The 22,101-nt window shown below is 37.9% G+C and overlaps 3 protein-coding genes and 1 non-coding gene across 9 annotated transcripts in view; 1 reads left to right on the top strand and 3 right to left on the bottom strand.

Moving 5' to 3' along the window:
- The window catches only part of Spn (protein phosphatase 1 regulatory subunit spinophilin), a 29,962-nt gene extending 11,336 nt beyond the window's left edge, over positions 1–18,626 (bottom strand). The window contains exons 1-13 of one of the 6 annotated variants that reach the window (XM_081991622.1): positions 18,254–18,626; positions 16,441–17,137; positions 15,861–16,387; positions 11,660–11,812; positions 11,331–11,608; positions 8,400–8,872; positions 8,097–8,117; positions 2,003–2,169; positions 1,764–1,943; positions 1,454–1,715; positions 1,238–1,404; positions 883–1,050; positions 674–817 (exon numbers count right to left, since the gene is read on the bottom strand). In XM_081991622.1, the coding sequence (XP_081847748.1) occupies positions 674–817; positions 883–1,050; positions 1,238–1,404; positions 1,454–1,715; positions 1,764–1,943; positions 2,003–2,169; positions 8,097–8,117; positions 8,400–8,872; positions 11,331–11,608; positions 11,660–11,812; positions 15,861–16,387; positions 16,441–17,135 (3,235 nt within the window). In that variant the 5' untranslated portion in view covers positions 17,136–17,137; positions 18,254–18,626. The remainder of the gene's footprint in view (positions 1–673; positions 818–882; positions 1,051–1,237; positions 1,405–1,453; positions 1,716–1,763; positions 1,944–2,002; positions 2,170–8,096; positions 8,118–8,399; positions 8,873–11,330; positions 11,609–11,659; positions 11,813–15,860; positions 16,388–16,440; positions 17,138–18,253) is intronic. The other 5 variants (XM_081991621.1, XM_081991616.1, XM_081991617.1 and 2 more) reach the window with 5 other exon arrangements.
- Positions 18,627–19,164: 538 nt separating this feature from the next.
- TRNAI-UAU (transfer RNA isoleucine (anticodon UAU)) lies at positions 19,165–19,256 on the top strand. The gene is given in 2 exon segments: positions 19,165–19,202; positions 19,221–19,256. It is a non-coding gene; the product is annotated as a tRNA-Ile (tRNA).
- A 3-nt stretch (positions 19,257–19,259) lies between these two features.
- LOC145737366 (uncharacterized) lies at positions 19,260–19,874 on the bottom strand. The gene is made up of 2 exons (XM_081992016.1): positions 19,566–19,874; positions 19,260–19,507 (listed from the first exon to the last, which is right to left on the bottom strand). Exons 1-2 carry the CDS (start codon positions 19,840–19,842, stop codon positions 19,323–19,325), a joined length of 462 nt encoding a protein of 153 aa, XP_081848142.1. The 5' UTR covers positions 19,843–19,874; the 3' UTR covers positions 19,260–19,322.
- Positions 19,875–20,096: 222 nt separating this feature from the next.
- l(1)G0320 (signal sequence receptor subunit 1 l(1)G0320) lies at positions 20,097–21,944 on the bottom strand. Its single transcript, XM_081992015.1, has 6 exons — positions 21,751–21,944; positions 21,462–21,650; positions 21,122–21,246; positions 20,864–21,062; positions 20,554–20,754; positions 20,097–20,464 (listed from the first exon to the last, which is right to left on the bottom strand). The coding sequence occupies exons 1-6, from the start codon at positions 21,812–21,814 to the stop codon at positions 20,373–20,375; spliced, it is 870 nt and encodes a 289-aa protein (XP_081848141.1). The 5' UTR covers positions 21,815–21,944; the 3' UTR covers positions 20,097–20,372.
- Between the last annotated feature and the right edge of the window lie 157 nt (positions 21,945–22,101).

Here is a 22,101-nt window from a genome sequence, read left to right as displayed (position 1 = left end):
ATTAAATTTCCTATCCAATAGCCTAAAAAAATATCACTAAATTCGGTACAGTCAGGGAGAAAAGTGCTGCCAAAGTTTAAAAACACAGTCAGCGACAAAATCGTCTGTTAAACTCACTTGGAGTGAGAAAATGACAGTTTTAAGCACATTTTTGGAATCCTCATTAAATTTCCTATCCAATAGTATAAAAAAACACTAAAAAATCGAGTATAGTCAGTTAGAAAAACAGTGTCAAAATTTGAACTGCTAGAAACACAGTTTGAAAGGACAGTCAAGGACAAAATCGCCTGTAAAACCCACTTGTAGTGTGAAAATGACAGTTTTAAGCACATTTTTGGAATCCTCATTAAATTTCTTATCTACTAACCTAAAAAAACACTACCAAATTGAGTACAGTCAGAGAGAAAAACAGTGTCAAAGTTTGAACTAACAGAAACACAGTTTGAAAGAACAGTCAAGGACAAAATCGCCTGTAAAACCCATTTGTGGTGTGAAAATGACAGTTTTAAGCACATTTTTGGAATCCTCATTAAATTTCCTATCCAATAGTCCAAAAAAAACACTAAAAAATCGAGTATAGTCAGTTAGAAAAACAGTGTCAAAATTTGAACTGCTAAAAATTCACCTACAAATATCACACGACCTGCAAAAATGACTTTAGAGCGACACTTACCGGTTAGTTGAACAGTGCTCGAGTCGCTTTGTTGCTGTTCCGCTTCCATCATTCGTTGTCTGCGCTCTTCTCTTTCCTTGTCCGCTTGCAAGGACTGCCGGATCAGCTGAGCCACTTCACTATTGTCGGGATCGCGTTCCCTGCCTAAGTTTCAACCCCCCCTCGCTCTCTAATGCGTTGTTCCAGCTCGACAAAAGCTCCAAACTCACCGATACTGAACTTAACCAAGCCCGAGGTGTTCCGAAGAACGCTCGCGGCGTACGCTTGCGTCACCCCAACCAGACTTTTACCGTCCACTTCGATAATCTGATCGTTGACTTTGATGCGCCCATCTTTAGCCGCTGCCCCGTTTGTCGTTATCGTTTTCACGAAAATACCTGAATAATACCACAAACTAAAAATCTTGGTCAAAATGACCGTTTTGATGATGCAAATCGATTTTATATAACTTTAGAAATTATACAGAAGTGATTTCAATCAAAGAACACTTCTTTTTGGAATTTTTACAAAATTTTGAAAATCGACAGGGTCAAAAAAAAATGACAGCTTTAAAGAACTGCTCACCTAACTTTTCCAAACCGGCATCGGCTCCTACCCCCATACCAATTATACTCAGTCCTAGTCCTTCAGGACCTTTAATCAATTCAACGGGAAACACCTCCATCTTCTCCACCCTCTTCTCCAGTTCGTATTCGGCGGAAGCGGCCACCGGGTCCACGTCCTCGTTACGTCTGCATCGAACACCCTTAAAACACTGCCACCAGGTTGAAGAAAGCTTACCTATCGTAGTCCGATATGCTGAAGGTGGAGAACACCTTAATGGGACCGGTGGAGAAGTTCACTTTGGTGGGTTTCGGCACGTACAACGGGTAGTCGATGTCGTCGTCCTCCTCCTCTGGAGGCAAACCGGGTACTTCCATCCAAAAGTGACCGTCCGCGTAGTAGTGCACTCCGTGCTCCACTCCAACGATTGTGACCGGTTTCGGGACAAAGTCGGTGATTTCATCCAGATTGTTGGCGTCCGAAATGCTGGTGACTGAATCTGTTTTGGCAATTTAGTCAGAGCCCGTTAAATCCGCTCGAAACTGACCTATTAAACCGGAATCTGACATGCTAGCGTCCAACTTCAGCTCCTCTTCGTCCTGAGTGGACACGTCCAAACTGGACGTGCTCTCGTAGTACTGGGACAACGGCTCCAGTTTCTCCTGGGTTAGTTGCTTTTGACGGTGAGAGTCTTCTGCTATCGATTCTTCTTGTAAAGACGGTGGACCTGGTCATTGCACCACATTACCAACAATTTAAGGGGCACAGTCCACAAGTAATTAATACCTAAACTGTCGTTTAACGAAACCGGACCGGAAGAATCGTGTACGGATGCTGTAATTGAGTCTTGCAGTAGAGAATTGGTGGTTGGAGGCCATTTATGGACGCTCTGCTCTTTGACGTGCAACAGTCTAGTCACTTCCTGAGCTTCTTCGTCCGACAGTAAATCCGGTCTATAAATTTAAATTAATTTTTCACCAAACATCCTGTAGACTTTATAAGCTGTTGCTAGCTCCAAGAATATACAGGGTGTTTCATAAAAAAATACCAACATTTATTTCTTAAAAAAATTGAATTGATTGTCAGTTTGGCCAGTATACAGTGTGCACAGAATAAAAACACTTCTTGTTTAATTAAGACCCAATTTTTATAAATAAAGCCAACTTTTCTCCCATTTAATCAAATCTGTAACTCTAACCGTTTTTAAGATCCCTATAGTGGCCCGTCTTATCCTCTAGACACACTGTATACAGACTGTTTCATTAAAAAAATAACAACAATGGTTTTGAACAAATTGGTCAGTTTGGCAATATTGCCAACATACAGGTGTGGTAAATCCAAAACCGTGTAACTGACAGAGAAACGTAGATAATTGCATACGTGGGACAAAGACAGTAAACGAAAAAAATATCAAGTAGGCCATATTTTCAGTACGCTGTTGCAAAGTATCCAATATCGTGGACAAAATTAATTTTATTGTTGGATTATTCTTAATTTTTTCCATTCATTTGGATAATCTGTATACGGTCAGCGAGCTGTATTTAGTCCGATTTCTGTCATTAACAGTTTGAATGAAATTACTTTTAACGATACTGAATATATTACGATATTGGATACTTGGCGTTTGGCAACAGCGCGCTGGCACAAATTTGAACTGCTAGAAAAACAGTTTGAAAGGACAGTCAAGGACAAAATCGTCTCTTAAACTCACTTGGAGTGAGAAAATGACAGTTTTAAGCACATTTTTGGAATCCTCATTGAATTTCCTATCTACTAACCTAAAACATACTACCAAATTGAGTACAGTCAAAGAGAAAAACAGTGTCAAAGTTTGAACTAATAGAAACACAGTTTCAAAGGACAGTCAAGGACAAAATCGCCTGTAAAACCCATTTGTGGTGTGAAAATGACAGTTTTAAGCACATTTTTGGAATCCTCATTAAATTTCCTATTCAATAGTCTAAAAAAAACACTAAAAAATTGAGTATAGTCAGTTAGAAAAACAGTACAAAATTTGAACTGCTAGAAACACAGTTTGAAAGGACAGTCAAGGACAAAATTGCCTGTAAAACCCATTTGTGGTGTGAAAATGACAGTTTTAAGCACATTTTTGGAATCCTTATTAAATGTCCTATCCAATAGCCTAAAAAAATATCACTAAATTCGGTACAGTCAGGGAGAAAAGTGCTGCCAAAGTTTCAAAACACAGTCAGCGACAAAATCGTCTGTTAAACTCACTTGGAGTGAGAAAATGACAGTTTTAAGCACATTTTTGGAATCCTCATTAAATATCCTATCTACTAACCTAAAAAAATACTACCAAATTGAGTACAGTCAGAGAGAAAAACAGTGTCAAAGTTTGAACTAATAGAAACACAGTTTCAAAGGACAGTCCAGGACAAAATCGCCTGTAAAACCCATTTGTGGTGTAAAAATGACAGTTTTAAGCACATTTTTGGAATCCTCATTAAATTTCCTATTCAATAGTCTAAAAAAAACACTAAAAAATTGAGTATAGTCAGTTAGAAAAACAGTACAAAATTTGAACTGCTAGAAACACAGTTTGAAAGGACAGTCAAGGACAAAATTGCCTGTAAAACCCATTTGTGGTGTGAAAACGACAGTTTTAAGCACATTTTTGGAATCCTTATTAAATGTCCTATCCAATAGCCTAAAAAAATATCACTAAATTCGGTAGTCAGGGAGAAAAGTGCTGCCAAAGTTTGAAAACACAGTCAGCGACAAAATCGTCTGTTAAACTCACTTGGAGTGAGAAAATGACAGTTTTAAGCACATTTTTGGAATCCTCATTAAATATCCTATCTACTAACCTAAAAAAATACTACCAAATTGAGTACAGTCAGAGAGAAAAACAGTGTCAAAGTTTGAACTAACAGAAACACAGTTTCAAAGGACAGTCCAGGACAAAATCGCCTGTAAAACCCATTTGTGGTGTGAAAATGACAGTTTTAAGCACATTTTTGGAATCCTCATTAAATTTCCTATCTACTAACCTAAAAAAATACTACCAAATTGAGTACAGTCAGAGAGAAAAACAGTGTCAAAGTTTGAACTAACAGAAACACAGTTTCAAAGGACAGTCCAGGACAAAATCGCCTGTAAAACCCATTTGTGGTGTGAAAACGACAGTTTTAAGCACATTTTTGGAATCCTTATTAAATGTCCTATCCAATAGCCTAAAAAAATATCACTAAATTCGGTAGTCAGGGAGAAAAGTGCTGCCAAAGTTTGAAAACACAGTCAGCGACAAAATCGTCTGTTAAACTCACTTGGAGTGAGAAAATGACAGTTTTAAGCACATTTTTGGAATCCTCATTAAATATCCTATCTACTAACCTAAAAAAATACTACCAAATTGAGTACAGTCAGAGAGAAAAACAGTGTCAAAGTTTGAACTAACAGAAACACAGTTTCAAAGGACAGTCCAGGACAAAATCGCCTGTAAAACCCATTTGTGGTGTGAAAATGACAGTTTTAAGCACATTTTTGAAATCCTCATTAAATTTCCTATTCAATAGTCTAAAAAAAACACTAAAAAATTGAGTATAGTCAGTTAGAAAAACAGTACAAAATTTGAACTGCTAGAAACACAGTTTGAAAGGACAGTCAAGGACAAAATCGCCTGTAAAACCCATTTGTGGTGTGAAAATGACAGTTTTAAGCACATTTTTGGAATCCTCATTAAATTTCCTATTCAATAGTCTAAAAAAAACACTAAAAAATTGAGTATAGTCAGTTAGAAAAACAGTACAAAATTTGAACTGCTAGAAACACAGTTTGAAAGGACAGTCAAGGACAAAATTGCCTGTAAAACCCATTTGTGGTGTGAAAACGACAGTTTTAAGCACATTTTTGGAATCCTTATTAAATGTCCTATCCATTAGCCTAAAAAAATATCACTAAATTCGGTAGTCAGGGAGAAAAGTGCTGCCAAAGTTTGAAAACACAGTCAGCGACAAAATCGTCTGTTAAACTCACTTGGAGTGAGAAAATGACAGTTTTAAGCACATTTTTGGAATCCTCATTAAATATCCTATCTACTAACCTAAAAAAATACTACCAAATTGAGTACAGTCAGAGAGAAAAACAGTGTCAAAGTTTGAACTAATAGAAACACAGTTTCAAAGGACAGTCCAGGACAAAATCGCCTGTAAAACCCATTTGTGGTGTAAAAATGACAGTTTTAAGCACATTTTTGGAATCCTCATTAAATTTCCTATTCAATAGTCTAAAAAAAACACTAAAAAATTGAGTATAGTCAGTTAGAAAAACAGTACAAAATTTGAACTGCTAGAAACACAGTTTGAAAGGACAGTCAAGGACAAAATCGCCTGTAAAACCCATTTGTGGTGTGAAAATGACAGTTTTAAGCACATTTTTGAAATCCTCATTAAATTTCCTATTCAATAGTCTAAAAAAAACACTAAAAAATTGAGTATAGTCAGTTAGAAAAACAGTACAAAATTTGAACTGCTAGAAACACAGTTTGAAAGGACAGTCAAGGACAAAATCGCCTGTAAAACCCATTTGTGGTGTGAAAATGACAGTTTTAAGCACATTTTTGGAATCCTCATTAAATTTCCTATTCAATAGTCTAAAAAAAACACTAAAAAATTGAGTATAGTCAGTTAGAAAAACAGTACAAAATTTGAACTGCTAGAAACACAGTTTGAAAGGACAGTCAAGGACAAAATTGCCTGTAAAACCCATTTGTGGTGTGAAAACGACAGTTTTAAGCACATTTTTGGAATCCTTATTAAATGTCCTATCCATTAGCCTAAAAAAATATCACTAAATTCGGTAGTCAGGGAGAAAAGTGCTGCCAAAGTTTGAAAACACAGTCAGCGACAAAATCGTCTGTTAAACTCACTTGGAGTGAGAAAATGACAGTTTTAAGCACATTTTTGGAATCCTCATTAAATATCCTATCTACTAACCTAAAAAAATACTACCAAATTGAGTACAGTCAGAGAGAAAAACAGTGTCAAAGTTTGAACTAATAGAAACACAGTTTCAAAGGACAGTCCAGGACAAAATCGCCTGTAAAACCCATTTGTGGTGTAAAAATGACAGTTTTAAGCACATTTTTGGAATCCTCATTAAATTTCCTATTCAATAGTCTAAAAAAAACACTAAAAAATTGAGTATAGTCAGTTAGAAAAACAGTACAAAATTTGAACTGCTAGAAACACAGTTTGAAAGGACAGTCAAGGACAAAATTGCCTGTAAAACCCATTTGTGGTGTGAAAACGACAGTTTTAAGCACATTTTTGGAATCCTTATTAAATGTCCTATCCATTAGCCTAAAAAAATATCACTAAATTCGGTAGTCAGGGAGAAAAGTGCTGCCAAAGTTTGAAAACACAGTCAGCGACAAAATCGTCTGTTAAACTCACTTGGAGTGAGAAAATGACAGTTTTAAGCACATTTTTGGAATCCTCATTAAATATCCTATCTACTAACCTAAAAAAATACTACCAAATTGAGTACAGTCAGAGAGAAAAACAGTGTCAAAGTTTGAACTAATAGAAACACAGTTTCAAAGGACAGTCCAGGACAAAATCGCCTGTAAAACCCATTTGTGGTGTAAAAATGACAGTTTTAAGCACATTTTTGGAATCCTCATTAAATTTCCTATTCAATAGTCTAAAAAAAACACTAAAAAATTGAGTATAGTCAGTTAGAAAAACAGTACAAAATTTGAACTGCTAGAAACACAGTTTGAAAGGACAGTCAAGGACAAAATTGCTTGTAAAACCCATTTGTGGTGTGAAAACGACAGTTTTAAGCACATTTTTGGAATCCTTATTAAATGTCCTATCCATTAGCCTAAAAAAATATCACTAAATTCGGTAGTCAGGGAGAAAAGTGCTGCCAAAGTTTGAAAACACAGTCAGCGACAAAATCGTCTGTTAAACTCACTTGGAGTGAGAAAATGACAGTTTTAAGCACATTTTTGGAATCCTCATTAAATATCCTATCTACTAACCTAAAAAAATACTACCAAATTGAGTACAGTCAGAGAGAAAAACAGTGTCAAAGTTTGAACTAATAGAAACACAGTTTCAAAGGACAGTCCAGGACAAAATCGCCTGTAAAACCCATTTGTGGTGTAAAAATGACAGTTTTAAGCACATTTTTGGAATCCTCATTAAATTTCCTATTCAATAGTCTAAAAAAAACACTAAAAAATTGAGTATAGTCAGTTAGAAAAACAGTACAAAATTTGAACTGCTAGAAACACAGTTTGAAAGGACAGTCAACAGAAATTACTTATAACGATACTGAATATATTACGATATTGGATACTTGGCGTTTGGTAACAGCGCGCTTAAAATACGGCCTACTTGATATTTTTTTCGTTTTCTGTCTTTGTCCCGCGCATGCAATCATCTATGTTTCCCTGTCAGTTACACGGTTTTCCTATGGTCGGTTTTGGATTTACCACACCTGTATACAGAAAATTATTAATAAAGCCGATTGAATATAAGTTACACGTAAACCTGAAACCGCTGTTAGACTAGAAAAAGACAGTGACAAAAAACGGTTTTACATAATAAACACATTTTGCAGACATTTAAATAAGCTAATAATGTTAATACCAATTAAAAAAGCCGCCATAATACAGTGTGGACAATTTAAACTTATCCATACGAAATCAGCCAGTGTCTGACATTCGACAGATTCCTTTTGTCACCTGTCACTTGTCGCAAGTTTCGTATGGATAACTTTGAAACTCGTGTACGAAGGAAACTAACACCCTAAAAGTTGTTTTGTTTTTTTTTTTTCGGTAGTTAAACACAAACGTAGGCACCGACCCCTGTTTTTTAGTTATTAAACTGTTTGGACTTGGACTCACCTAATTCTTTTCTCCAGAATTCTATTTGGCAACAGCGCCATTATGAAACAAAGTGACGGTTAATTTCGTTAATATCACAGACAACATAATAAATATAGATCTACATGTCAATCGAACTGTTTGAAGTCTCTGACAGATCAAACGAATTGCTATTAAGAGAATAGTCTGAAGTAGCTTTTAAAGAAATGTCAAATTTCACGTCTTCTTGAGATGAAGATTTATATTTAAAATGTTAATTATAATGGAGCACTGGCTTAAAACAACATCTGGGAATTGACAGTAAACAAATGAAACGACACTCACTTAGAGCTGAGAAGATTTTCGGCCTCATCTGGTGTCATGGCCTCTGTGTCCTTCTCCTCGGTGTCGCTAGCATCGGCAAATTCCACGTCGTTCGAGTCCAAAATGTTCGCTTCCGATCGGCGATTTTCGGGACTCTTGGCCAACTTGTCCTCCACGGGTAGTACCTCGCGGCTAATTAGAAACGGTTCCGGTCTCTCTCTCTCGCTATTTTGCCGTTCCGTGTCGATAAACTCCTGACTGTCCAATTCGGACAGGTTCGGATGCGTCCCCTCGCGTGCCTGGACGTGGTACATGACGTCCGAGTCGACAGATCTTTGGGCGGGAATCACTGTCACTTGGGACGCGTCCGAATCGGTTGACGTGATGGATTTTTGCTGGATCATGGCGGGAGAGCGGTACGGCACTGCGTAGCCGGCGTCCGAATCGGTCGGAGAGATCGATTTCTCGTAGTTAAACTGTTTTCTGTCAGGTACCTGGAAATGACCAATCAAATTAGCGGAAATCTACAGGGTGGTGTGACATGAATCACCAAATTGATGACAAAGTATACGAGTGTTAAGAAAAATGAGTTTTAGTAATTTCTTGTTACCCTGTATATTGCGTTGTTGTCGTAGTTCAGCTGTTTGTGAACTGTGACTGTTGACTGTCCTTTCAAACTGTGTTTCTGTTAGTTCAAACTTTGACACTGTTTTTCACTCTGACTGTATTCAATTTGGTAGTGTTTTTTTAAGTTAGTGGATAGGAAATTTAATGAGGATTCCAAAAATGTGCTTAAAACTGTCATTTTCTCACTCCAAGTGAGTTTAACAGACGATTTTGTCGCTGACTGTGTTTTCAAACTTTGACAGCACTTTTCTCCCTGACTGTACCGAATTTAGTGATATTATTTTAGACTATTGGATAGGAAATTTAATGAGGATTCCAAAAATGTGCTTAAAACTGTCACTTTCACACCACAAATCGCTTTTACAGGCGATTTTGTCGCTGACTGTCCTTTCAAACTGTGTTTCTAGCAGTTCAAATTTTGACACTGTTTTTCTAACTGACTATACTCGATTTTTTAATGTTTTTTTAGACTATTGGATAGGAAATTTAATGAGGATTCCAAAAATGTGCTTAAAACTGTCATTTTCACACCACAAATGGGTTTTACAGGCGATTTTGTCGCTGACTGTCTTTTCAAACTGTGTTTCTGCCAGTTCAAACTTTGGCAGCACTTTTCTCCCTGACTGTACCGAATTTTGTGATTTTTTTTAGGTTATTGGATAAGAAATTTAATGAGGATTCCAAAAATGTGCTTAAAACTGTAATTTTCACACTACAAGTGGGTTTTACAGTCGATTTTGTCGACTGTCCTTTCAAACTGTGTTTCTAGCAGTTCAAATTTTGACACTGTTTTTCTAACTGACTATACTTGATTTTTTAGTGTTTTTTTAGACTATTGGATAGGAAATTTAATGAGGATTCCAAAAATGTGCTTAAAACTGTTATTTTCTCACTCGAAGTGAGTTTAACAAGCGATTTTGTCCTTGACTGTCCTTTCAAACTATGTTTCTCTTAGTTTAAATTTTGACACTTTTTTTCTCTCTGGCTGTACTCAATTTGGTAGTGTTTTTTTAGGTTAGTGGATAGGAAATTTAATGAGGATTCCAAAAATGTGCTTAAAACTGTCATTTTCACACTACAAGTGGGTTTTACAGGCGATTTTGTCCTTGACTGTCCTTTCAAACTGTGTTTCTTTTAGTTCAAAATTAGATGCTGCTTTTCTCCCAGACTGTACCACATTTTATACGGTTTTTCCCAGTAACTGAATAGGAAATTTAACGAGGATTCCAAAAATGTGCTTAAAACTGTCATTTTCTCATTCCAAGTGGGTTTTACAGTCGATTTTGTCCTTGACTGTCCTTTCAAACTGTGTTTCTTTTAGTTCAAAATTAGATGCTGCTTTTCTCCCAGACTGTACCACATTTTATACGGTTTTTCCAAGTAACTGAATAGGAAATTTAACGAGGATTCCAAAAATGTGCTTAAAACTGTCATTTTCTCACTCCAAGTGAGTTTAACAGACAATTTTGTTGCTGACTGTCTTTTCAAACTGTGTTTCTGCCAGTTCAAACTTTGACACTGTTTTTCTAACTGACTATACTCAATTTTTTAGTGTTTTTTTAGGTTAGTAGATAGGAAACTTAATGAGGATTCCAAAAATGGGCTTAAAACTGTCATTTTCTCACTCCAAGTGAGTTTAACAGACAATTTTGTTGCTGACTGTCTTTTCAAACTGTGTTTCTGGCAGTTCAAACTTTGACAGCGCTTTTCTTTCTGACTGTACCGAATACTTATTGTTTTCATTCGATTGGCAATCTGAAGCCAAGCCTTCTTCAAGGCATTATTATCCTTGTGTTGAGGGTGCTTAGAATCCCACAAAATGGGGTAACTTTGGACAAAAGTGTTAAAATCGTTTTCGTTCATCTCCACGGACATATTTGCTTTGCTGTTTCTGTTTTGTTTTCTGTCTCTGTCATGATTACGACGTTTACGCGCGGAAAATATGAAAATATGCAATCCGGTCCGGATAGACGGACAGAACGCTGATTGACTGAACGATTTTCCGCTGTCCGCATTCCGCGAATGTTCCGGATTCATGTGAACCAAGCTTTACGTCATGATTTGAAGTGTAAGAGAGAATGCCAATTTTACGAATATTTCCACAAACCTCCTGGAATCCATAGAAACCTATACAATATAACCAGTAAGGGTTGACTGAAGTTGTCAGTTAGTGTTGTAAACAAACTAAATGTAGAGTGTGAAGTAAAAGTACAAATTGGTGTTTTGGTGAATAAAACGGTCATCATCATCATCATCATCATCAATCACCCCTTGACGTCCACTGTTGGACACTGTTTACTTTACTTTCTTAGGTTCGAAACTTACCGAATACAGTCGTCGATCTTCCACAACTGGAACACCAGCACCAGCCTGATTCTTATTTTTATTCGGTACGGCGTACAAAGCCTCGATTTCCGCCTGGGTCAACTTAACCGGATTCTCCACGACTATCTCGCCCTCTTCGTAGTCGGGAACGTCCTCGGTCGGGGAATTGTCGTCGCGATACTCGACGGGAATGTCCTCGTTGATGGGGAAATCGTACAGAGACTCCTCGTGCGGCTTCAATCTGGCCTCGATTTTCGGCGAGGGCTCGTTGAAGCCTCCTGCAAACCACTCAAAGTTCGAACAACGTTTACCAAATCGGAAATAAGTACCGAAACCTTCATCGGAGGTGGTGACGATCGATGAGGGCCTGCTACCCAAACCGGCGGCCGGAATGTTGAGGGAAATACTAGACACTTTGGTTCGTCTTGGCACAACCAGGGAGTCGTCGTCAGTCTTATTCTCTTTGTGGTTCTCATTATTCTCTGTAACCAGAAAATTACTGTTTTAAGCACATTTTTGGAAGTCTTATCTAATAAAATGAAAAAACAATACAAAACTTGGTACAGTCAGGGACAAAATTGCTGGTAAAACCCACTAGTGTAATGTTTTAGGTTTGTTTTTTATCACGGAAAGTAGATAATGCCACCTAGCGTGGAAAAAAAACGACAAAAATGTTCTTGGAGGCTGACACAGAGAGAAATATCTTTTCAACAATCTTCTATCAATCAAATATCCTCCAATTAAGATGAATTTTATTCACATTTATATTGTGACTGCAAACTGAAGAAACAATGGACGATAATGGTGTGTGAACTTGCAGAACCAAGACTGTAGAATGCATCCTCGTTATGCACCAAGAAACCGACAATTTATGAAAAAAAGTAGTCACGTAATCGACAATTGCACTTTAGACTTTAAACAACAATCGAACTGGTATTTCGTAAGGTTTCAATGGTCAATCGTAGGTGGTATTGGCCCACTATTGGTGTAAAATCGAAAACATATTTCAGATGAGGTTTGTAGGTTGAATTTTAAATGAAATAGTTGGGCGTACTTGATACAGTTAACATCGAATACTAGTGCATACATTTAACATGTGTATTACAACGTGTTGTTAGGTTCGGTACTTTCACCTCCGGATAAATTTATTCTTAGGATAATAATTTCAATAGAAACGACGGAATTGACAAACTGATGGTTTCTATGGAAGAAAGCTACTTTCGTATATTTTTTAACCACATGTCAACAAATAGTAATAAACACAGTCCATAAATGCCTTTAGTATGTAAATGAGCAACGTTTACGCATCTCGGTTAGCTCATGTTCGTATTTTTAAGCGCAGACGGAGGCTGGAGGCCACCGATATTATTATTATTGTTGGGTCTCGAGTTGTTAATGTGGATAATGAACTTTATAAGATCGAGAAAACGGTTCGAATCGCTGCCGGCATTTATTCGAGCATAAAACTATTCCTACTTAAATAAGATTGTTCCACTTTAAACGGCCAAAAATTCGATTAGTTTAGCGGCTGATAGATATGTTTCATATGACATACAGAGGGTTGGTTGCCGCTTACCTTACTTTGCATGTTTTTCATCAAAAAAAATAACACACACTGTCCAGAATCACTATTAACACCAGCCTGCACAATTCAAGTACACCAATAAGTACATTTATTTAATTTTCCAAAGATTTTTATATTTTGCTTTCTACCAGCTTAACCTCACTTGTCAAATCGGTAAACAACTGAAGCACTGTCATTACTGTCAATGTCAATTGTCAACCAATATGTTTCTATTCTTTTCTAACCTTAACAACACACTGATGCCATGTTGCCGAATACTCGCAACTCTCAACAAAAAACAGTAATAGTTTTTACGCTCTCCAAATATCGGTTTTTTAGCTGTTATAGAAATACTATTTACTACCGACTAGTTTTATTAAGTGTTTTATGACTAACACTTTTAAAATCGCAGGCTCGTTATCGCTTATTCATGTTGCTAACTGTGAAAAAGCGATTTTTTACTGCAAAAAACCAATCACAAGGACAATGAAACCAGGTTTGTTATCAGTACACGGTCGTTCGGAATCGATACAGTGACTTATTATGTACAGAATGGTATTCTTTATCCAGTTTAAATTCCAATAAAACCGTTATGTTGAAGGGGACACCCTGTATATTATTATGTCGTTCGAGTTTATTTTCCAGCAAATTTGACGCCACTATGACGTAATTTAACAAAGCGATTAATTGATCACCTGTCAAGTTACGTCATGGTGACTTTCGGTCCCTTACTAGTCGTGGCAACCCTTGATTTTAAAACACAATAAAATGGCAACCTTTAAATGACAATACTTCGATAAAATGTCCTGTAAAACTCACTTGGAGTGAGAAAATGACTGTTTTAAGCACATTTTTGGAATCCTCCTTAAATTTCCTATCCAATAACTTGAAAAACCACTACAAAATTTTGTACAGTCAAGGAGAAAAGCTGTGTCAAAATTTGAACTGCCAGAAGAACAATTTGAAAGGACAGTCAAAGACAAAATCGCTTGGAAAACCCACTTGCAGTGAGAAAATGACAGTTTTAAGCACATTTTTGGAATCCTCGTTAAATTTCCTATCCATTAACCTGAAACAACACTACAAAATTTTGTACAGTCAAGGAGAAAAGCTGTGTCAAAGTTTGGACTGCCAGAAGAACAATTTGAAAGGACAGTCAGAGACAAAATGGCCTGTAAAACTTACTTGGAGTGAGAAAATGACAGTTTTAAGCACATTTTTGGAATCCTCGTTAAATTTCCTATCCAATAACCTGAAAAACCACTACAAAATTTAGTACAGTCAGGGAGAAAAGCGGCGTTAAAGTTTAAATTACCATAAATACAGTTTTAAAGGACAGTCACGGATAAAATCGCCTGTAAAACCCACTTGGAGCGAGAAAATGACAACTTTAAGCACATTTTTGGAATCTTCATTAAATTTCCTATCCAATAACTTGAAAAACCACTACAAAATTTTGTACAGTCAAGGAGAAAAGCTGTGTCAAAGTTTGGACTGCCAGAAGAACAATTTGAAAGGACAGTCAGAGACAAAATGGCCTGTAAAACTCACTTGGAGTGAGAAAATGACAGTTTTAAGCACATTTTTGGAATCCTCGTTAAATTTCATATCCAATAACCTAAAAAACCACTTACAAAACTTTGTACAGTCAGGGAGAAAAGCGGTGTTTAAGTTTAAATTACCATAAATACAGTTTTAAAGGACAGTCACGGATAAAATCGCCTGTGAAACCCACTTGGAGTGAGAAAATGACAACTTTAAGCACATTTTTGGAATCCTCATTAAATTTCCTATCCAATAACTTGAAAAACCACTACAAAATTTTGTATAGTCAAGGAGAAAAGCTGTGTCAAAGTTTGGACTGCCATAAGAACAATTTGAAAGGACAGTCAGAGACAAAATGGCCTGTAAAACTTACTTGGAGTGAGAAAATGACAGTTTTAACCACATTTTTGGAATCCTCGTTAAATTTCCTATCCAATAACCTGAAAAAACATTACAAAATTTGGTACAGTCAAGGAAAAAAGCGGTGTCAAGGTTTTACGAACGAAAGGTGAGGTTAGAAGAACCAAACCTAATTTTCCCGACAAAGCTGGCTGTAAAATCCCATAAGTGAGGTTAAAATTTTAGTAGACTCCATAAAACGCCGTTAACGGTCTAGTTAAAGTCTCCAGTTTAATAACTTCTAATACGGTTTGGTGCGCCATTTTTATTATTCCTATCTAGTGGGAATATAAATAGTGGGATGCTTTATAGAGGGGCACTATAAAAGCTTCCAATTTTAATACGTAACAGATTTCAAAGCTGGAAAGTACACAGTGGACTAGTTATTACCAGTTAAGAGCAGGACACGACCAAAAAGAAAAAAACAAACAAACACACACAAGTGCGGAACTGTACAAACCTGAACAATCAATGCACAACAGTCTTATTCTTAGACACATCGTAAAAGCAGCACCATATGAGTGTTTTTTTTTAGGGGAGATTAGAAATAGGAAAATGTGCGTGCAACAGTACCTACGGGGGGTGCAGGGGCGCCATTTCCGACGCGAAGAAGACACGACAAACCCGACAGTACTGAAAGGTACCGATTGAAAATTTCCAGCTCAAAAACGCGGCCGATCTATAAATACATTCCTATACCGAGCGTTCGTTTTGCTCCTGTTTTCAATTTACCACTGCCCACATCTCGGACACGACGCCACTGCAATGCCGGTACTAGACTAGCCAAACTAGTAACGCGAAAATATCAATCGATTAAAGACAAAATTATTGACTTAAGTGCCCTAACATCTATTCTCAGTTCAGTCACCGCCTCCTACAAAGCCTAAAAATTGCAATATGGCCGAAATCGAGATGACAGTTTGCATTTGTTTGTCACGTGACTATTTTCAACCTTTCGAGTTGGACCTCTTTTTTTGACAGTGACAGCTAGTGCAAAAGGGGACAAAATGCTAAAAACTTACCGAACAAAAGTGATTTTTCGTTGCTCTCCTCTTCTTGCTTCTCCTGTTCCGACTTTAGCTTGCTGGGACTGCTGGGCGGACTCAGTGAAGACAAACTGCCCGACGTGGCCGACAAATTCTCTCGGCTCGTCTCCTTCTCGTCCGACGGCGATTTAGACACGTGACCGTGACTGGGAAGTTGCAAGTTGTCACCGTTTTTCTCCTCCCTGAACAAACACTTGGGAGCCAACTCTTTGCGTTCCTGTGGCGTTTCTTTGAACTCGGGCGGCGATTTGTATTTGGGCGGGGACGTCCGAAACTGCTCGTTGGTTGACGTTGGTGACGTGACCAAACTGGTACGTTTCTCTTTGACGTGCACCAAGTCCAAGTCATTGTTGGGCGTCGATTCGTACTTGGCTATGCTCGAGTAACAATTGGGCAGTACACCGCAGGACGCTGGACGATTCCTTTTTGTTAGATTGGGACGTTTGGACGCTTCTGTTCTGATTGGTGGTTCGGGAGGTGGAGAGGTAGGGGGACTGATAATCCTGCAAGTAGACAAAACTTATGTGTGGCCCTTAATAGTTCCCCTATTACATACCTGGAGTTGTTAAACGAAGCACTTCTAGATGCCCCACTTCTCGAATCCACTTCGGAATTGTCCCGAGAACTGACCCCAAACTTAACCTCACTTTTATTAGGATCGCTGTTGTACCGCGAACTTCTAGTTTTGGAAAAGTGCGACGTCCAGTTCTTTTGGCGCTCAATCAGTTCTTTGTTGTTAAATTTCCGTTCCGGTTTTTCCGGTTTTTTCATCAGAGCAGGCCGGCCACGTTCCCGATTCTCGTTCCCGTTCGTTTTGGCCACTTCTTCTCGATTGTCGTTGGATAAGCCGTTCCCAAACCTGGTCGGTGACGGGGACCTGGAGTATTGCGATTTCGTCTCTCTGGTTTCGCTATTCGCCGAGCTGCTTCTGGACCGATCCAGAATGTTGGAGGCGCTTTTCGTTCCCTGCAATGGAACCGCCTTGACCGGTCTGTGTTGATCGTCGCAGCCCAATTTCTCAAACATGGCCCTGGCATTGTTGAATCTGGTCACGTGAGACTCGGTCCTCATTACCGACACCACGGGGGAGGAGGGATCGTCAATTTTTTCGGTTGATGGAACCTTGTTCAATTTCTTCTTAGTCATATTGAAGATTTCTTCTTTTTGGTTTGGTGCTCGGTTTTGGAAAATATTTGCTATTTCCGATACTTTGGAACCGCCGAATCTGGGCGGACCTTTCTTCTCGTCCATAACTGGAAATAAACAAACTATGACAACGTTACAGGGAAGTGATATCAGTTTCATTATTACTTGGTTTGATAAGATAGGAATGTTTAAAGATAATTAAATGCTTGACTATAATATTATAAATTAGAGTGATAAGACTGCTTAAAACTGTCATCAACCATTGTAAATCAGTAGAACTGTGCAAAAATCAGTGGAACACCTTTATTTGCTCTTCCTGCATGGCTGAATCTTGATACAGTAACACCAAGATTATTCAATTATTACCCAAATAATTAACTATTTACGCTTTCTAAACAAAATTTCTTACTATTACAGCTCAAATTTTTCACAGTGAAATGCGGTAAAATGTTAACTTTACCTAGAGGCTGCAAACCTACCAATAATCTGTCATAAACTATCGTCAACTGTCAAAACTCGTTACACAACAACTGCACTTTATCACTTCATGAGTGGGAGGTTGACAGTTGTGACGTTTGACTCATTGACTGTATGTTTTAGAGGCAGTTTAGCCTCCTGCCTCACTTACCACCAAAACAATACATTATTAAACACATTCTAGAAGAAGCAAGAGCATTATATCATATTGAAGCAAACTCTGACATTTATGGTTGAGAAGTTTTGATAGAATGTGACAAAAGAAGCTGACAATGGCGGGTTCCTATCACATTCCCTCGTTTCATGAATACGCCACCTAGGACTCTTGATTTTTCCGTGATAATGATAGCCACCCGCCATTTTGGCCAATCTGTCAAATAAAAATACTTGACATTTACTTTTAAAATACAAATTATGCAATGTTGCCACTCACTTAAAAACTGCACTTTGGGTTCAGTTGATAGGAAAATGTTGTGGATTTTTCAAGGTTTTTAAACAAACATGACCTCAACACTGACATTTATGGACAAGAAGGTAGACGGCATAAAGAACCGGCCCCCTAACTTTGGTTCCTTGTACAATAATTATTTGTCTTAACCAAGAATAATTAAGTTGTACTTAATTAAAATTTGCATCAGACAAGGAAACAAGTAAAAAAGTGGAAGTTAATTGAAATTTGTATGGTAAACAACACAGAAACTAGTGCAGGCTAATGTTTGTTAAATATATCGATCCGGCAACGTTACCTTTTTGGGGCGTAAGTCCACAAATTGGATGAAAGGGCCTCCTAGGAAACAATCAAAAGGGCGGCCGTCAATAAGGGCACGACCGTAAGTACGGAACGACGCCGGGGGTGGCGGAACCACATATTTTTGCACGCATAACCTAAAAATCGGTAGGACTGAGTAAATTGGCCACTACGACGACGATACCGGAACAAAAAGGTTCGGAGAACCGAGAACCAGAGACGAAAACATTCCGCACGGACTGGTTTTTAGTGGTTTCCTTGTGCGAAGGATTGAAGGAACAGCACGAGCGAGATCAACAACCGGAGTCGGCGCGTTGCGCAAGACATTCACACCCCAACCATCGCCAGTGTTGCCAACTCCTCAAGCGTTTTAAAAAAGTTGCCAGATTTCATTATAATTCCCCAAATTTTTGCTGTAATTACATATTAAACAGAAAGAATCATTGAAACTTAACGTAGCCTTAATACTTGTTATTATTACGCCTTGAGGCTACCTTTAAGTTTCAAGGAATGAGTATTAATATGACCCTAAGGCCCAGTTGTACAATGATGGTTCAAACTTAGAAATGTCATTTTGACAGCAATGCATATCTTATGGGAAAGTTCAACTGAACCAGTATTTGAACTGCGATTGTACAACCGGGCCTAAATATAATTGGTACTTCTACCGATAAGCGTTAAAAAATGTTTTATATTTTTGAGTTGTATTTGACAGTTATCACCATTGTGACAGATTGAAAAATAAAGTTCTTTTTCAGTTTAATGGTGCAAGCAAGCATTTAAAAACAATTAATCCCTTGATTGCACCGAAAAAACGGGTTTTTAACAATTTTTAATGTTGAAATTTCTTAATATCGGAAAATGATTGGTCTGTTGTTTATAAGAGTCAAACGGCCTCATTTGTCACGAGCTCTAGTGGCGCAATTGGTTAGCGCACGGTACTTATAAGACAGTAGTCGTGAGCGATGCCGGGGTTGTGAGTTCGAGCCTCACCTAGAGCAAACTTTTTTATTTTTTTAAACTTTACTAATTTTATTAACTGCGTAAAATTACATAAGTTTAACAATTTAACTTAGCTTGATGACGCCGAAAAGTTTTCGGGGACATTCGGGCAGTTGACAGGATTTTTGCTCCATTTCAGTTTGAAGTTCCCCACAGTGGCGCTTACAGTGTCTCCAACGAATCGTTCTTCCTTTTCCACAAGTCACACTGCACGATGACCATTCCGTCCATTTATTCCACTTGGGTTTTCCTAAGATAACCGACAATTTTTATCCTGGTATATGGATGATAAAAACCAGCTGGTGTACCTGATGAAGGAGTTCGTTTGTCCCGTTTCAGAGTACTGAGAAACTTGGACAGAATTTCCTTAACTCTATTCAAATTAGAATTTCCTTTTAGTGTGGTAAATGTACTTTTTTGGGTAGTTGCCCCTTTTGAATGGTACTTGTCATTTAACAGTCTTAAACCCAGTTGAATTTCTTCAAGTGACTTGGATTTGGGTCTCAAATCAAAAATGGCGGGGCTCTCCACCAGGTCAAGCCCTTGTACAGCCGCACACAAAGCTAAAATTACTAAATGACGCATAAATGTTTCCAACCTTCAATCAGTGCCACTGCCAGCCTGGTAGGTTACAAAAATTGGTAATGCTGAGTATACATAGTGCCTTAAATCTTAGCAATGTCATTGAAACAGTGTGGGAATACACTGGTTTTGTACTAAACATGTCAATCGAAAACGCCATTAGTTTGTGATTTTGCCTTGTAACTCCAAAAAGTCAATTAGACATTTTCAAGTAGAAAAAAAGTGCTAAAACTACGTCAAGTGTTAATAAAACTGCGTTTTAACCGTTTTTTTATAAATTTATTGTGGCAACTTGGTCTTTGACTATATTTACATTACAAAGTATTTCACAGATAAATTAGTTTACTGTAAAAAAAAATTCATTTTATACCTGGATGACCATTTTACAAGTTGTATGATATAACAATAAAATAAATACTTATTTAATAATAATAAGTAAATGATAATGAGAGTGAATTATGATTGATTTTAACCTCAAAATATTAAATTAATTAATCAGTCGAAAACGGACGAAACTAAAAAAAAAAAATAGATTACTCGGAACTGCCTGTGGAACGTTTCACTTTGCGTTGTCTGGGACTTTGCTGTTTGACAGCTCGCGGAGACTTTTGCGTTTTGTCCTTGTCTGAAATCATACAGGTGAGCATTGTATAAGTTATATTTAAGCAAATACAGGGTTGACCAAAAAAGTATGTTTTATGTTTTGCAACTCACTTAAACTGGCCAAAGTTTGTGCGGGCAACCAATCGTAATCCACGTTGTTCGGATTGCTCGTGCCAGTTTCGACGGGGGCCGACTTCTTTGCCGGTCGTTTGTTTTTACCCACCGACAACAACGTCTGCTGGCCAATCACCAACAGTAAAACCACAGCGGCAGCAAGGAAAACATAAAGGAAGAACGTTTCTCCATCGAAACCTACACACAAAAACATTAATATCAAGATTTTGACAGTTTTGACATTAGTGACAGATGACGTTTCAAGGATAGACCCGGCAGCGTTAATTAATTATTACAAAATTAATACCTTCATCCAGTTCGATGATTTGCACTGTTTCATTGAAAATTGCTTCCTGAAAACCATTTCCAGAGAGGTCGTGATAGACCAAGTTGATGTTCAGACCGAACGGACGACCGGCGAACGCTTCCGCCGGCAGAAAACTGTATTGAAAGGTCGCTTCTTCACTCGATTTCACTACCGTGTTATAACCAACTGCTGAAAAGTTCTGAAAATCCAATTTTTACCCTCCAACCTGTTTTGCCCAACTGCTCAAAGGTGGCATACCTGAATAAAATAATTGAAATCCATTGGGTACCTAAAGGAGGCTTCAATGTAATCCACAACAAAGTCCTGTTCTCCTTTGTTGCGGAAACCCACCAGAAATTCCACTGCATTCCCAGCAACCAGTTCTACAGAAGGAATTACAAAAATTGGAATTAAAAAATCTTCTATAGCAATCCATTAATGCCATCTAGTGACTACAATACAAAATGTCAGTTTGGCATATAAAGGATTGAAAAATTGTAATCTTAAGTTTGATCACAGTGTACCTCACAAATGTTCAAACAATGTTGTGTGTTCTTAATAATCATGACAAGAAAGCGCAGACAAACTTAATAATCACCTAATTGTGATGCACCCTGAGTATTTGGTTTAGTGAATAAGAGTACTGTATCAGCGTCAGGAGAGACTTTGGACTGGGGTTCATCCACATCTTCATCACTTTCTGTTGCAACAATATCAGCTTCTTCTCCCTCAACATCAGCTTCATCTTCATCAATGGGGTCTTCTTCAGCATATGCAAGCATTTTACCTAAAACCACATCCTGTACAGAACAAGTACCCCTAGGAAAACTACCATATGTAATATATGGTCAGAACTAGCTGATGGTTTCCCTCAACATAAAACTTACCATTATCGACTAAAAAGACGACAGCAGGCAAAATGAGTAAGGACAATAGTAGAAAGTACTTCATTTTTGTTAATGTGAATAATTTCGATACCGCTTTTCAACTGCAACGCGAACCGCACTCTGCCAACGTACCAAAACGGTGCCAACTAACCGCACACAGCCCCCCACAGCTCTTTTTTTTGAGTGACAAGTTCAACGTGGAAGTTTGGTCAGACACTCAGCTGTACACGCCACAACACCATTGCCACATTGCCGTAACATAGTCGTTGGATAATCACATGACTGCCAGACTGCATCGAAAAGTCACGTCATGTGATCATCATTCCGAGAAACAACGTTGCCAAGTTGCAA

The sequence above is a fragment of the Ips typographus genome, linkage group LG13 (assembly GCF_016097725.1).
Source record: "Ips typographus isolate SLU linkage group LG13, UJ_Ityp_2.0, whole genome shotgun sequence".
Classification (NCBI taxonomy): domain Eukaryota; kingdom Metazoa; phylum Arthropoda; class Insecta; order Coleoptera; family Curculionidae; genus Ips; species Ips typographus.
The sequence above is the reverse complement of the archived record's forward strand: the minus strand, read 5'-3'. Positions and strand labels throughout refer to the sequence as shown.